We start from the raw sequence: 15,245 nt of genomic DNA, 5'->3' as shown, positions 1-15,245 counted from the left end.
TCATTTAAACTTAGATCAGCTAAACCAAACTTTTATCTTTTTTGGAAACTTAATATTACTTCTTAAAATGATGATTTAAAATGTACATCTGTTTGTGAAGTTATACCATCTGATAGCATAGTATTCACATTTGATTTTTCTTTCATAGGATTTTTTTGTACTTACTATTTTGTCCATCAGTGTATATGTCTATCGCATAGCTGGTTTTGTGTCAGCTTCACCTTTACAGGTATTGAGATGATATTAAAAATCAGTTTGTGCTCAATTGAGTGTAAAAAAAAAAAAAAAAATTACAACATAGATTCACTTTTATATCTTGTATTTTCTTAAGCCAGAAGCCACTTAAAATATATTTTTAAATTACTTCTTTTTCTTTTACATGCAGAATAAAACTCTTAAAGAAATAGAAGCATTTTTGAATGATAACCTCTTAACTGCAATAGAAATAAGCAGTCTTTCTGAGGTAAGATGTTTTTTGAACTATTATCATTTTGAATTCATTTTACAGGATAATATTTTCAAAGCATCTAAATGAGTAGAGTGTTCAAATCATATATGCATTTTAAAACATTTACCCCAATCCCTTAAAATTTGGGATGAAACTCTAGTCAAGTGAAATCAATTAAATTTTCCTGTTGCTTGCTAAAAATTTAGGATTTAATCTTGTTTACAAAGCATCTAAAAGTTAAATATCAGTTAGCCCTGATGAAGTCATGAGGTCAAATTAAAAAAAAAAAAAGCATAGTACTTCAGTATGTGGTATTCTTTACCAGTGAGTGAGCTACTTACCTTCCTTGCTTAGTGCTGTGATAAATATCTTGCATGTGGAAATTTTACCAGAAAACATTGTCCATGTTAGTCCTTGTGTCACGGCAAAATTACAGTTGCTTTTTTTAAAAATACTATTTTTATTGTCCGTTCTGAACAGTTGCTTAGTGTTGCTCTGTGCTTCTAGATGTATAATGCACTTTGCATTAGTTATAGTTACTTTAAATTGCTTTGGGATGCAAATAGGTTATGGATTTTGGTAAGTTTTCTACAAAATATTTAAAATTATTGTGTGTGTTTGAATATCATGCATCTTTCATCAGTACTTCTATTTTTTGCCCATTCATTTTCTTTTTCCTGTGGATATTTCTGATACTTAAAACATAAGAGAATATTCAACTGTTTCTACTTCCCCACTGTTCTTCTTTTGAAAGAACCTTCAGAGTCCTCTTCCTCTGGCAGCTGGTCCAAGTAGCCCTACTGACAGCCAGTTTGAGAGTAGATGTCAGTCTGCTAGGTAGGTGGTTATATTAAATGTGGAAGTTGGTAAGTGTCTGCAGACTTTTTTTACAACTAATCTTTGTACATTGTTCTAGGTATTTTTGAGGTAATGAGAAACAATTTTCTGTCTAGTTCAGAAATTACCAATATGCAACTTGGAATTTATATAGAGAGAGGAAGTGGTAGACAAACCTTGTGTTTGACTAAGTTGCTGCTTTCTTTATGGGATCTCACCAGCACAAAGCAGGATTCTCCATCATAAAAAATACATTTGCCCCTCAGATAGAACCAGACTTCATACCTGAGTTCTTGTTTTCTGCTTTTATACATTATTAAGAGAGTGTTTAAAACAATTGAATATTATGGCATAAAATGTAATAAAAATCTTCACAGTAAAATTTCCTCTTTTCAGATCTGTAGAATTGCCAGTGAAGCTTCCTTTAATTGCAACAGCTAATGCAAAACAGCAAGACAGCCCTTCTGTGTGTGAAATACCAAATTCTTATAAGTGTACCACTATTTTGTCAAAGAAAATGCATTCAGATCAATTCAAGTTAGCATTATCATTGCCTTCTGGTACAAATAATCAAAAGTTAATTGAAATAGACCCGGTGGAAGCATCCATTGACAATATATTTTTAAAAGGTATGGTGTATTTCTGTACAGGTGATTAATTTTTCAGAGCTATCTGACAATTAATATTTAATAATTCATTACTTGATGTGCGATACAGAAGGTAGAGTAAGATTCCTAAACTGTAATAAACTAATAAAAAATACAACACTCACCCATAAGTGTAGATGTCCTGACAATCTCTTGTAGAATAATGTTAATTGAAATAACAGAGCTGAAATGCAACAAACTTAGTGTGAACAGAATAAAACTTTGATAAGATACCCAAATAATAATTGAAGTATTTATAGAAAAATACATTTTTATTTATACCCAATTTCAAAAGTCCAGCTTTGGTAAAATATGACATTAGTTCTAGTTGACTAAATTTTTAAGGATCAACCAGGGAATGTGTGTATTCAGTAAAAATAAAACAAAATATGCAATTTCTAATTTTCCATGCTTCTGGTTCGACCTTCAGTAATCTGTTTTATTCTGATAACTATACCCTATTCTTTCTTTCCCCAAGCTGATGAATTTTTTCTTTTTGCAGAAAATCAATTATCCACAGAACTAACTTGCAATAGTACCTTCCTGACTCATGACAAAAATACACAATCTTTAAGACAGTCTGAGGAGCTTACAAAACAGTATAATGATAGTTCGTTGCCGTTCTGTGGAAATGTGACTGAAAGAAAAAAACGTGCAGTACTTCATAAGTCAAAAACTCAACCTAATAGAAAGAATTTTGATAAAAACTGTAGCTCAGATAATCTGCCTCATCATGGTATCAACAGCGGCAGCAACACCAATGACATGAATTTGCAGGAAAGTTCAAGTGACTTGTCTCGCATTATTCCTTCAGCTCTTAAATTTAGCAATGAAAATAAGATAGATTTTAAGAAACTGCTTTTTACTGACAAGATGAAGCCTGAAGAAACTGTTTATGATGCTGATATGGAGTTGACTGCGAGTGATGCAGGTGAACTACTCACAGTTACAACGAAAGACAAAGATAAATTACACCAAAATACAAATAGTAGTGCCAATTCTGATAAAATATTAGCAAGTTTCAGAAAAGTAAAATATTCTAAGAAGAATAAAGAGAAAATTAAAAGCAAGACGGAAGTCAGTTCAAATCTGTATGCAGAAGAAAGGCACACTAGGGCTGACAACAGTGAAATTTCAAAAACTACTGACTCTCAGAATCAACTGTTCCAAAGTCAGACAGAACAGCTACCTACAGGAAGTTCTGCAGGGAAACAGAGTTTGCTAAATACCAGCAAATATTATCAAGCACAGAATTGTCCAAGTAAAGCTGAAGATACTAGGAGGACATACCAGGTTAACTTAAGTCCAAGAAAACAGGAGACAAACAAAGAAACTTTCTCAGAAATGTTTGAAGACATGGAAAGCAAAATACAAAAAGCAGACTCAAACCCATCTATTAATAAGATCCCACCAGAAGTTTATTGTGCTGAAAATTCACCATTCCAAGAAAACACTTCTAATGTATTGCCTTTACAATGGGACTTTCTGCATGCAGATGAGAAACATAGCAGACCAGAAAAACCCGAGAAAACTTTTCAAAACCCTTCTAAAATGAACACAGCAAAATACTGCAGAGAGGAGAATGGGCAGTATGGAGAATGTATTTCAAAAAAGTCTGAAACAGAGGTACACCAACATGACAGCAAGAGAAAACAGGACGAGAAGAATATTATCAAGAGAAAATGCAACAAAAAAAATAGTTACAGACAAAGTGGAGAAACTGAAAGTGACAGCGTTCATAAAATTACTCAGAAAGTAGACCAAAAGAGTAGCCATTTTTCACCAGGCAGATTAAAACGTACATTGTCAAAGGCTAGCCGGAAAGCATGTATAATACCAAAAGAAAATCTAACGCAGTTCTCACTTTGCAAAAATGAAGAATTAAAAAATAAAGATGCATTGCTTGGAAATAAAATAACTGAAACTCAGCAAATGCAGGTAGCTTTAGTTACTCAGAATGGTGTAGCTATGAATACACCACAAGCTAAAGAACAAGTTGATGATGGTGCTAATATGTTTAAGGAAGTAGATTCCTCATCGGTGGCACATAAAAGCCCTCACATTAGTAATTCTCCTGATAATTGGGTAAAGCTCAAACAGAGGCTTAGTTCTGATGTTACTGAGATCAGACCAGAAAAAAATTATTTCAGGCATATTGATCAGGGAAGGCAGAAAATTTTGGATGACCAGGAAGTCCCTCATGAGATAGATTCCTTTATCAGCAAGTTAAAGCCTACGGTTCAAAAACCAGAATTTTCAAAATTCTTGCCTGTCAAGTGTTCTGAGAATATCCCATTAAATGTAGATAGCTTTTTCCAGGAGGGTCTTTCCAATGTGGAGCTCCCAGCTCTTGATAACCACAGTGTTTCCATGAACTTCTCTTTACTGAAAAACTCTGAAATCTATGGGGAAAATGATCATAATAAAGCACTGGATGCTGGAAAAGTAGAACAAAAACTGGATCACATTTCTAAAGAGACTTACAAAAAGACTCTGACACCTTGTCATGGTAAGTGTATGGGTGAGAAAAAAAATGGCATTTTGAATTATGTAATGCCTGAAATAGTGGTAAGGTATCTTCTTCTAATACTATCCTACTCTTATTGCTTGCTTAAAGTGAATAAAACAGGAGTGGAAAAAGGTAAGACTGAAAATCACTAAAATTCTTCATATTATATATCACATATTGGTCACAATATATTTTTTTAATTGTGGTAACTAATATCCTTGTTACTTTTCAGTATATTCCAAGGTGACATTTAGTTGGGCAGATGTAAGTAGTCTACATTTTTGAGGAGCAATTAGAGTTGGAGCCTGTATTCATTTTTCAAAGAATGTGATGGAATTCAGAAAGTTGGGGGTAGAAAAGATACAATAGCTTGAGGTTTTATACAAGGGAAATAAGAGTGAACTACACTGTTCCCTTCGTAAATGGAGAACATAGCTGGACTTAAGATTTCATTTGTTTTTCTTTAGAAACACTGCGATTCAATAGGAATTCTGAGATCTAAAAAAAGTACTTTGAGCAGGTGTTCTCTAGAATCTACCTATGAGCAAACTTTCATGTGACAACCTCTTTTTTAAGTAAGATACATTAAGAAAATAATCAAACTTTAGTGTAGTCTGGAAGATAGGTTCAGATTCTTCTATCATACAATGAAATTACTGTAAAGGAGCTAAAGGAATATATGACTAACATGTCTATGCTAGAGTTTAAATATGCTTTAAAATGTAGCTTTGAAGTTTCCTAGTATGAGGGGTCTATTTTGTAAACATATTTATTCTCAACAAGTTCCTGTTTACTTCATTGTCTCCGAGAATGTCCCAACACCTAGACAGTTTCCTGGCTCAAATTAATAGTTTGAATCTCAGACTATCAAGCAAATACTGCCTTGGCTTCATTTGAATGCTAGGACACAATGGCCAAAAAAATCTCCTATTTTACATGACCACAGAGTAGGAATACTGGCAGAATTAGACCATCGTGTGAGGTATTAGTCCTCGTAATTTGCACTTGCATCTTCTCATCTTTGATTCCTTCTTTGGAAGGTAGAAGAAGGATCCTATAATTTTATTAGCTTTAATGATAGATTAGTAAACCCTTGTGATCAGCAGTATCAAAGACTACTGACATAAAAAGCAAGCTAATAATTTGATCTTTATCCATTCAGGCATAGTTCAAAAACCAGTTCATTTTTCATCCTACATCCAAATCCATATCTTGAATTAAAAGAAAGCAAGAAAATGCCATCCTTTCTGATGATGCCAGCTCTTCTGATCACTACCTTGATCTGTACTTAGAAATATACCGTGAAAGTCTCCTGTGATGATAGTTAGATCTATGTGAACATAAATATTCACACTCAAAGGCTTTCCTAAATAATGCAGACTCATAGATGTCTCAAAATTCTTGCTGCTTAAAAAGAAGGTGACCTGATCTCTAACCTTAAACCTTAGGAAAAACTCAGAATAACAGTTTACTTTCACTTTAAAACTAGTAGAAATCAAAATTGATTTGTGAGGCAGCCAAACTTGGGAGGTTTTTCATGATTGGAGACCACTCTCATTTAAACCAAATGAGCATTGCTTTTCCTTAATGAATTCCTTCAAAAGACAATGCTTTTTCTTTTGCCTTCATAAGTCAGGAGGGACCTGCTGCAAGCAGCCCAAACTCACCTTAATATGTCTCTCATGCTTAGAAGTAAAGTTAGCAGAAATCCAATGAAGAACCACTAACTTTATGTCTCTGCCTAACACATTTCAGAAGACTATTGACAAAATGATCAGTCTTACCCACTGGGATATTTTACTTGATCTCAGCACAGAATTCTGCTACAGGGAAATAGCAATTTGGCACTACCAGCTTACCATCAGTTAAGAGTGTGTATGCTAGACTGTACAAGGCATTCAGATGCCGTAATAAAGAAAGAAATTCTTCACTTTTTTGACAAGTATGTAAATATACAGTGATATAATTTATTAGTCTCAAGATAGACACACCAAAAAATTCATAATTTATCCCATATACGTATGAATTTCCTCCATGAGATCAATAGCATCCATTTGCTGTCACAGAGGATTTAAGGTAAAGCGTTCAAACTCAAGAAATGGAGATAAGAGAGTTTTAAATTCAGTTCCTTTGAAAAACTACATTCCAAATGTACTCATCTGGATGCCATAAATCTAAAATTTGACTGGTATCAGTGATGAATGTACACTCTTGGAAGAACTTCTAAGGCACACAGATTAAGACTATTTATTTCATCTTGGATTGCTGTGTGCATTAAATTTTACAGCTTTTCAGAGAGACTATGATCTATAAATGGTTTAGAATTTTTTGAAATGTGGGCTAAATAATAATTTCAATATTTCTCCCATTATCAAAATGTTTGTCTCCAAATTAAATACTGATTGTTTAGTCTGGCATTCCAAATTCATTTTAAAGGATTATGGAAAGCTGACACAAATGGTACTTCTTCTGCGGAGGCTCTTTACTTTTTTTATGGAATATTCCTTTTGGTCATGTTCAGTGGTTCAAAATACAAGACATTATAAATAGTTTGGTACTACACAGTTCTGAAGATAAGGAAGCTCACGTAATCACCTCGCTATCCTCATTCTATACACATGCCCAAGGAGCAGGCATGAAGTTGGAAAATGCAGTACTAGAGAACTCTTGTACAGGTTGAATCTTCAGATTATACATGTATGCTCTCCCCCTACATTCAAGGCCATGAGCTGTGTGCAGTTTTACTTTTTAAAATGCAGTTACTTGGGAGTCTTAAACAGCTAGCTGCAAATTACAGTACTTACGGGGCTTTCTTAAAATGTCCCAAGAGCATGGCAGACCTCAAACAGCTCCAAATTTCGGTAGGTTGAAAGCTGCTGTAGTGGCATTTTCTTTGATCATCGATCCTGTTTTTTGCTGAGTATCTTTAGAGTAGGAGCAGTAACCAAAGTACCTGAATTAAGAAATGCTAATTAAAAGTAATTACGAATTCAAAGTTTACTTAATGATTCAGAAAATATTTTAAATGAGACAAACTACTGTATTCACAGGCAAAAAGGCTTTGCAAGATCTGACAAATACTGATATACAGTCTCGTACTTCCTTACCTAAATCCCCCAAAACTTTAGAAGAAAACTCAGGAGCACCATCTAGACGAGGAAGAGCCACTGTTTGCTACAAAGAACCCAGTCTAAACCGGTAGGTACACGTAAATTAGGGCTTTAGTTTGTTTTTTGGAGTACGTAACTATCCTCAGTAAAGATTTGCTATTAAATTCCCCCAAATAAACTGTTGAAGTGGCAAGATAGTTTAGGCAGTAATAGTATATCATTCAGTCATTTGCTTCAACTAGCTGTATCTTATGTAAGAAATTGTTTAAGGTATATTAATTTGATAATTAGATATTCATCTCCCCGTGTTCTTAGCAAATTTAGTGGCACAGTATTTCTGAGATTGTTAAAAGACATCAATTGTGTAGTTACTATTAAATATTAAAAAAGGATTTAAAAGCCAAACTTGCAGATAAGAAAACTAATATATTTGTACTTAAGTGAATAGATTTAAATCCCAGCAGACCTTTAAATTGATTACTTCTGAAAATATTCTGAAAGTTTTTTGCCACAAAGTTGTTTGGGGTTTTTGGTTTGATTTGTTGGGTTTTTCTTAAAGTATAATATTAATTTAAGGAAAAATTACGCTCTGTTGTGTGTGTATTAATAGAATGCATATTCATGAGATAAAGACAGTATCAAGATTTCCCTGTAACAGCGTTGAGAGTGAATGGATTATAGCAACTTACTTTATGACAAAGGTGTAGAAGGAGTATGTCTTCCTTTTTGGGCAAAATTGTGGGAGAAGTTAAATCCACAAACTGAAAAAATCAGCACAGTGTACTCATACACCCTCAAAATATTTTTGTTTACTAAGTAAGCAAACAATTAATTGATGCAATGAGACTGAGAACAAATGGGAGCTAAAAGTAATGTAGGAAGTGTCTTTTCACTTTACGACTGGCTTTTCAGAAATACTTATGCCAGATAGCTTGTAAAAGAAATGCAAAGGGGTTAGAGTTCCATTTTTTTCTTTTACTAATTGAATTGGACACTAAAATGGTGTAAAATTATGATATTGACACATTCTCCTCTTTTGCCCCACAATGATAAGGCTCTGTATTTCTGGAGAAAGAGAGTAACTACTAATAACAGAAATAAATGTGGATGTCACTCAAGATTTTAGATTACCGTCTCCTATTTATATTTTATTTTCAAGTATACTGTCCTGAATGGATGCTGTTAAGCTTTTGGTTTAAATAATTTTTGAGTTTTGTCTTACAGGAATAAGTTATGATTACTCATGTATTAACATAATAAATTTTTTTAAAAACCATAAAAAGACTCCTATTTTTAGCATTATTTTGGAAAACAGTAGTTATCTATGCCTTACTATTTCAGACATTTATTTTCCATAAATTTAATTTCTTTAGTATAACAAGCTTTCATTGAGAGTATTTACCATTTGGAATTGTTGTTATAATTACATAAATATTATAATTATAGTTACATAAGTGCTTGGTAATATTAATACATGATGTCTTTTATTTCTTTTGTTTACAGCAAACTAAGGCGTGGGGATCAGTTTACAGATACACAATTTCTGGATTCCCCAGTCTGTAGAGTTAAAAATAAAAGAAATTTTAAAAGTAAATCAAAATTTATTTGAAGAAGACAAGAGAATTGCCTTTATGAACATTACTTCTAAAATGGGTACAGTTTTAAATATATATATATATGTATGTTTAGCAGTATAGAGTGCTTATTGTTCTTTGATTAGTAAAGGTTTTCCAAAGTGGAATTTCCTGGAAAGAAGACCCTATATAAGGGACACAATGCTTTACTGAGGAAGGCAAATATAGGTTAGGCTTCACTCTTGTGTTTTGCATTTCTGGTCAGTAAGTTATAATTTGATCAAAGGGTTTGCATCACTTTTTAATTTGTAAGAAAAGTATACGTTTTAATGAGAATTAAAAATAAATCACCTTTGGGAATTTTAATGTGAGTTGTTCATATTTACCATGAGTAGAACCATTTTTCAGTGCTGGTTAGAACAGACACAAGCATCCGAAATTTTAAGAAATCTACTGAAATAGATGGAAACAGTCCCCTTTTTTTGATAGTAGACTTTTAGATTTAACAGAAACATACTGAAATGTGAATGAGGAAGTCTCATTTTGAGGAATAGTAGAGAGCAGTCTGGTATCTAGAGTACATGCCAGAGGCAGCCAGGAAGAAAACAGCACTGCAATAGAAATTCAGTAGCAAATAGAATCCAGACAAAGTAACACCTTGAGTTTCTGATTGAGAGAGTGCTAGTGTGATGACTAATACAACCACATCATAGCATTCAGCTATCAGGTTTTTGTACTGCTTCCCCTCTGGATTCTCATAATCACTTCTGCATTCCATAATGCACTGTCAGCTGACAAACAGTTTTCTGGTGTTATCTGAATCGTAGATGCTGCCAGCTGCAGGCTATAGTTCACAGCCCTCACAACTTTTACAGATCACATTGGATAAGGTTCAGGTACATTTTGCAACCAGGAGAGCCATAGCTCATTTTTAATGAGACAGATATAAATAAATTAACTTCTTTTGGCTATAGAAGGTGGTTCTTCACACAGAATGCAGTTATGCTGAGGGATTCCTTACTACAGGAGTAGATGTTATTAGTCTACATGGGCTTAAAATTTGATTAGAGAAATTAATGGAAGAAAAATCTAGGAGGAATTACCAGAAACACCATTTCTGGCACAGGATGTCCCTGGATTGCAAATTGTTGAAGGCTGGAAGAGTATTCTGAAGAAACCTGACTATGCATTTGACCAATTTTTATACTTTTCCCAAGGGCATTCACTGTTCAAACTTTCAGAGACCAGGTCTTTACTTAGCTAGTCTGATACGGTATACCTCTTTTTAAGAGGTGTAACTGATACTCTTAAATTCATAATATATTCTTAAAAATACCAAACCAAACTGTACTCTTTGTACTTCATTGTATCTTCCATTGTAACCTGGGAAGTTGATGAAGAAAATGGTCCTCAAACTGTTTCCACACATGTTAAAGGCAAGAAGGTGATTGGGAGTAGTCGGCATTGATTTACAAGGGGGAAATCATGCATTGTTAACCCAATATCTTTCTCCAATGAGACAGCTAGCTCAGTGGGTGAGGGGAGAGGCAGATGTTTGTTGTAACTTTAGTAAGGCTTTTGACGTTGTCTCTGATAACATCCCACAGACAAGCTGAAGAAGTATGTGTTAAGTGCACAGTGAGGTGGGTTGAAAACTGGCTGAACCATCAGTGCCAGAGGGTTGTGGTCAGCGGCATACCATCCTGTTGGAGGCAAAACACTAGAGCTGCCTGGGATTTCACACTGGGGCCAGTACTGTTTAACATCTTCATTAACAAACCTGTATGACGAGACAGAGTGCAGCCTACACCAGCTTGCGGTTGATACAAGACTGGGAGGAGTGGCTGAAACACTGAATGGTTATGCTGCCATTCAGAGGGACTTGGATAGGCTGGAGAAATGGGCTGAGAGGAATCACATGAAGTTCAACAAGGGGAGCCTACATCCTTCACCTGTTGTCAGAATTTCAGCTGCATGTTTTTACAGAAAAATGAGTCATATATATAAAAATATATTCCTGGATATAGCTTTCAGGTGTGTACATTCTGCATGTAAGTCTTGAACTATAACCATGAACAGTAAGAGGCACAAAAGTATTATTTACAGATATTTAAGTAATACCACAACTGTTTTCTGTTGGTTTTTTTTAATGATAGTCTGTAGCCCCAGGGCAGCTTCCCCAAGATCCTGTAGAACATTTCGCGCATGAATTTGGAGCTAAATATGCCACTAGTGAGATAGTTTACATAGGGGAACTTTATCCGCTAAACAGAGAGCTTGTCTAGCTGTGGTCACCAGAGACCATGCAAAGATTGTAAGTGTACAGCAATAAGGACAGCAAGATAGTTTCATATAGAACCTCACAGGAAAAAAAGTATTCCCTCAATATGAAATTCTTCCAATACAAATCTTACCTTATCACCCAGGCAATGTGATCTGTATTGCAACACAGAGCTGTTAAAATTAGTATCTGAGAAGTTTCAGCAAAGAGACTTTTTCTTTCTGAAACATGCTGTCTATGTTACTACATTAGCAAGAACATTTTGAGGAGGTGCAGAAATGGTTGGGAAGATAGATTCTATCCTGACTCAATGTTATTTTAAAAAGAATTACACATAGAATATTTTTTATACATTTTTTCTGGTATTTTTTTACCAAGTTTGTAGTTAATTTTTTAATTGGAATGTTCTTGCTAGCTTTCACTGTTTATCAACATCACCAGCTGTAACATTAGAAATCCAAAAAAAGTATCTCTTACAACTTGTGTCCCCTGTGCTGGCACTGCAGCAGCAAACCAGTGTTTTTTGAAATGGTTGTTTCTCTCTATTGCCTCTGGTTTGAAAGCCAGAAACAGCAGCACATGCTTCATTTTCTGAGAAAAAAGTAATCTTTTTGGAGACGATCTTAATTATTTTTCAGTGAAGGTCCTGTTTTTCCACACAGCCTCAGGTGTTACCAGCTCAACTGCTGCTGTGTTCCAAATAAAAGCATGTCATTTTCAATGAAAATATAAGGCCTAGGGCTTTATGCCTTAGTTTCTTTCATTCCTTTTAGTATAGATATCTTTCAAAATAACAAAGGATAAAGAAAATTACCTGAAGATGTGCAGAAGTTGTTTTAAGTAACTCTGAAATCATCGTTGCTACTGCTCTTCTTTTCTTGTTTTCTCCATCCTTACTGTTTTTGTTGCTCAAATTGGTGTTCTATAAACAGAGAAAATTTACTTTGTTATTTTCTAGGATGCAGTTCTTTGAATTGTTCTGCAAAATGGTTGCTTACTTTAGGTACTGCATAAACAATGTTACATTGCCTATTGAATCTTCACTAAAAGTGCTTGTTTTATCAGATCAGTTGATACATTAGAAGCTCTTGCCAGGAAAAAGGTGTAAAAACAGCTCATGATACTTGAGATAAAAATTAATCTGTAGCTGTCACAGGGATTAAGATTATTTTGCTGACTATAAGGTAATTTGAATTTTTTATAGCTTCAAAGTTGCTTTTGCTCGTGTTTCTTCAATTATTTGTTTTTACATTTAATATTTTTGTTTACCACTAATAATGGTTTGGTTTTGGGTTTTTTTTTACATTTGTAGGGAAAATAATTCTATATATTAGGTTTAGATTAAACAGGAAGAAGCAAATATTTATGATTCTATAAACCCTTACTTGCACAAGTAGCCCTTAGAAATGCTTATAATACCTGGAAGTTACTGCCAATTTGTTTGTGAGTGCAAATTTATGCCAAATTCCCACTGGGCTCATGATCACTACATTGCTGGATTTTATCACAATTTAAAATTACCTTTGGAGATTTTATTGTCAGAACGTAACAACAGTTCACATTGCTAATGTTGCCGTGTTGCTCTGGAGAAACACGTATGTCCTTTGAGAAAGTGGGAGGTATGTCTTAGTGTTTATGTCTTGTTCCGGTAAATGAATTGTGTGGTTAGCGCTAACTGTTAACAATTTGCTTGTAACTTTGGGGGCAGCTCAGCTTCTGGCAGCGGGACGCCCTGCGCAGTGCCCCTGCGAGTCCCGCTGCCGCCGAGTCCGTGTCCGCCCCGCTGCCGCCGAGTCCGTGTCCGTGTCCGCCCCGCTGCTGCCGTGGCCGTGTCTGCCCCCGCCTGCCGAGGGTTCTCCGGCTGCGGCAGCTGCCCGAGATTTGCTGCTGCTGGTTCCGGGGCTGGGGTGCAATGTCCCTGCAAGGGGCAGCGGGGCCCGAGGAGCTGATTTTCTATGTGAATGGGAGGAAGGTAAGTGTTGCTCGGAAAGAGTGTGGAGAAAGGGGGGCTGCTGTTCCAGAAGTAACCCCGAAGGGTGTGGGCACAGATTTGGTTTCCTCAGACGTCTTCCTCATGGGAATATAACAGAATCCTCACACAAGCCTCCAGAAGCATTCCTTCCCATCTCCTCCACGGTGGGTAAGAAGCAAATCAACCTCCAAGTATTACTTTAGTTAACTAATGCTCTTCTGCATTCAGCAAGTGCTGTTAGAAGGGGAGAAACGGCAGAAGAGGACAAGCGTGATTACAACATCCCCTTTTAGCTAGCTCTGCTGTGTTTGGGGGAAAAAACATGTCAAAGTGCAATCTTTGGTCTTCCAGCTGGGTATCAAATTCAGCTGGTGAGCAAACTAGCTTTTCACTTGTACGTGCCTGGCTTCTCATCTTTGATGGTATATCAGAGAAGAGGTATCCGATGGTATCAGATTTTCAGAGACACAACAGAAAGTCAGCAAGACTCGGGTGCCAAAGAGTGGGCTATTAGCCAGGCTGAAGATAATATTGCAAGAACAATATTAAACTGGTTGTTGATTCAGTGCAACTGAAAGGAACTAGCTGATTCTAAGCAACGGAATAAGAAATGCTGTAATCAATCAAGAATGTTGCTCTCTGGTTTTAGTCTATTACAGCAAGTGAAAGTTTATATAAATAAAGCTAGAAGAAAATTGATTCCTGCTGATAGCTTTACAGGCTATCTAGCGTTCATGCCAGTAGGTTAAAGTGCCAGGGAGACTCTAAAATCTGCAAATCATTAATTCTTTATGCTATGCTGCGTCTATTGTAACAGAGTTCTGCATTTTTATTTCTAGTGTGGCTGAAGGTGAATACCCTCAGTATGACCTTTCACTGAGCAGCAGTTATTTTTAGTAGTTGCAAAAAGCCGTGGCACATCTTTCATGGAAATGTATATATCTGAGAAGGAATTTCCAGAAGGAGCCCAAACTCTCCTGTGGTCTTTGGCAATTAGTCTAGTTCTATGAGAGGGAACTCATAGTTTTTGAAACTATTTTGAAAAGCCTTGGTTTCTTGTTTTTAATTTCTGCAGATAATAGAGAAAAATGCTGATCCTGAACAAATGCTGTTGTCTTATCTGCGAAAGAGACGTATCCTTTTCTTGTCTGTTCCTTTAAGTCACTCATTTGAAAGCCTTATTCAAGCAAAATTCTCATAAATGATAATTAAAAGGTGATTTACCAGGTTAAGGAAGTTATGACTCCCTTAAAACAACCATATTGAATGATGTGTCTTTCCTAAGCCAAATACTCTTCGGTGAGCTGCTGTATTTTTAGCCTAGTCTCCAAAAGCTATGCCATCAGGCATGATGTGTATGTGTGTATCTGTGTTCCTCCCCTCTCCCCCCACAAAGAAACCTAAGAATGTTTTGGCCATATACAGAAAGCTTGACAGAATAGGAGTCTCCAATCTTTGTAGAAGTCTTTCTCCCAGGAAAGGGAGAAAGATCTTGTGATGAGACCCTGAGTCTGCTGGAATTTTGAGGTAATCTATGTTTTCTTATGAAAAGAACTCCAAACAGATTTCTAAACTCAAAAAACAGGTTTAAAAGTAAGTAAATATGAAGAACTATGATTTTAAAACAGAAAAAAAAAAAAAATTAGTAAGACAGAACCGAAGTTGGGAGAGCTAGAAATCTCACCCTGCCAGTTTTGTCTTTGCAGACAAGGTTCTTTCCTCCTGTCTTGGTTTCAGTCCACAGCTCAGTGGCTTTCTGTGTTGCTACAAATTGTGCAGCACTTGCTCTGATCTTTACCTCTCTTTCTCTTCACCATTTCAGAGGCCTGACCATGTGTCTGCTCTCAGCTGTTCTTAGGAGGTTTCC

General features: G+C 35.6%; 2 protein-coding genes and 1 long non-coding RNA gene across 11 annotated transcripts in view; 2 read left to right on the top strand and 1 right to left on the bottom strand.

The window, feature by feature from the left end:
- Positions 1–9,491, top strand: part of SGO2 (shugoshin 2) — a 16,908-nt gene extending 7,417 nt beyond the window's left edge. For both annotated transcript variants that reach the window (XM_074829519.1, XM_074829520.1), the window contains exons 5-10: positions 386–463; positions 1,203–1,285; positions 1,682–1,914; positions 2,435–4,441; positions 7,492–7,639; positions 9,055–9,491. In XM_074829519.1, coding sequence (XP_074685620.1) covers positions 386–463; positions 1,203–1,285; positions 1,682–1,914; positions 2,435–4,441; positions 7,492–7,639; positions 9,055–9,160 — 2,655 coding nt within the window. In that variant the 3' untranslated portion in view covers positions 9,161–9,491. The remainder of the gene's footprint in view (positions 1–385; positions 464–1,202; positions 1,286–1,681; positions 1,915–2,434; positions 4,442–7,491; positions 7,640–9,054) is intronic.
- The window catches only part of LOC141925386 (uncharacterized), a 20,815-nt gene extending 5,570 nt beyond the window's left edge, over positions 1–15,245 (bottom strand). Inside the window, exons 1-5 of one of the 4 annotated variants that reach the window (XR_012623855.1) lie at positions 15,063–15,214; positions 12,221–12,328; positions 7,246–7,394; positions 2,058–2,116; positions 166–221 (exon numbers count right to left, since the gene is read on the bottom strand). This is a non-coding gene — a long non-coding RNA (uncharacterized LOC141925386). Of the gene's footprint in view, positions 1–165; positions 222–2,057; positions 2,117–7,245; positions 7,395–12,220; positions 12,329–12,927; positions 13,014–15,062 lie in introns of those variants that run through there. The other 3 variants (XR_012623853.1, XR_012623852.1, XR_012623854.1) reach the window with 3 other exon arrangements.
- LOC141925382 (aldehyde oxidase-like) overlaps positions 12,966–15,245 on the top strand; it is a 46,131-nt gene continuing 43,851 nt past the window's right edge. For 4 of the 5 annotated variants that reach the window (XM_074829516.1, XM_074829514.1, XM_074829517.1 and 1 more), the window contains exons 1-2: positions 13,243–13,378; positions 14,454–14,511. In XM_074829516.1, coding sequence (XP_074685617.1) covers positions 13,319–13,378; positions 14,454–14,511 — 118 coding nt within the window. In that variant the 5' untranslated portion in view covers positions 13,243–13,318. Of the gene's footprint in view, positions 13,026–13,242; positions 13,379–14,453; positions 14,512–15,245 lie in introns of those variants that run through there. The other variant, XM_074829515.1, reaches the window with a different exon arrangement.

This window comes from Strix aluco, chromosome 6 (assembly GCF_031877795.1).
Source record: "Strix aluco isolate bStrAlu1 chromosome 6, bStrAlu1.hap1, whole genome shotgun sequence".
NCBI lineage: Eukaryota > Metazoa > Chordata > Aves > Strigiformes > Strigidae > Strix > Strix aluco.
This window is presented reverse-complemented; position numbering and strand designations above follow the sequence as displayed.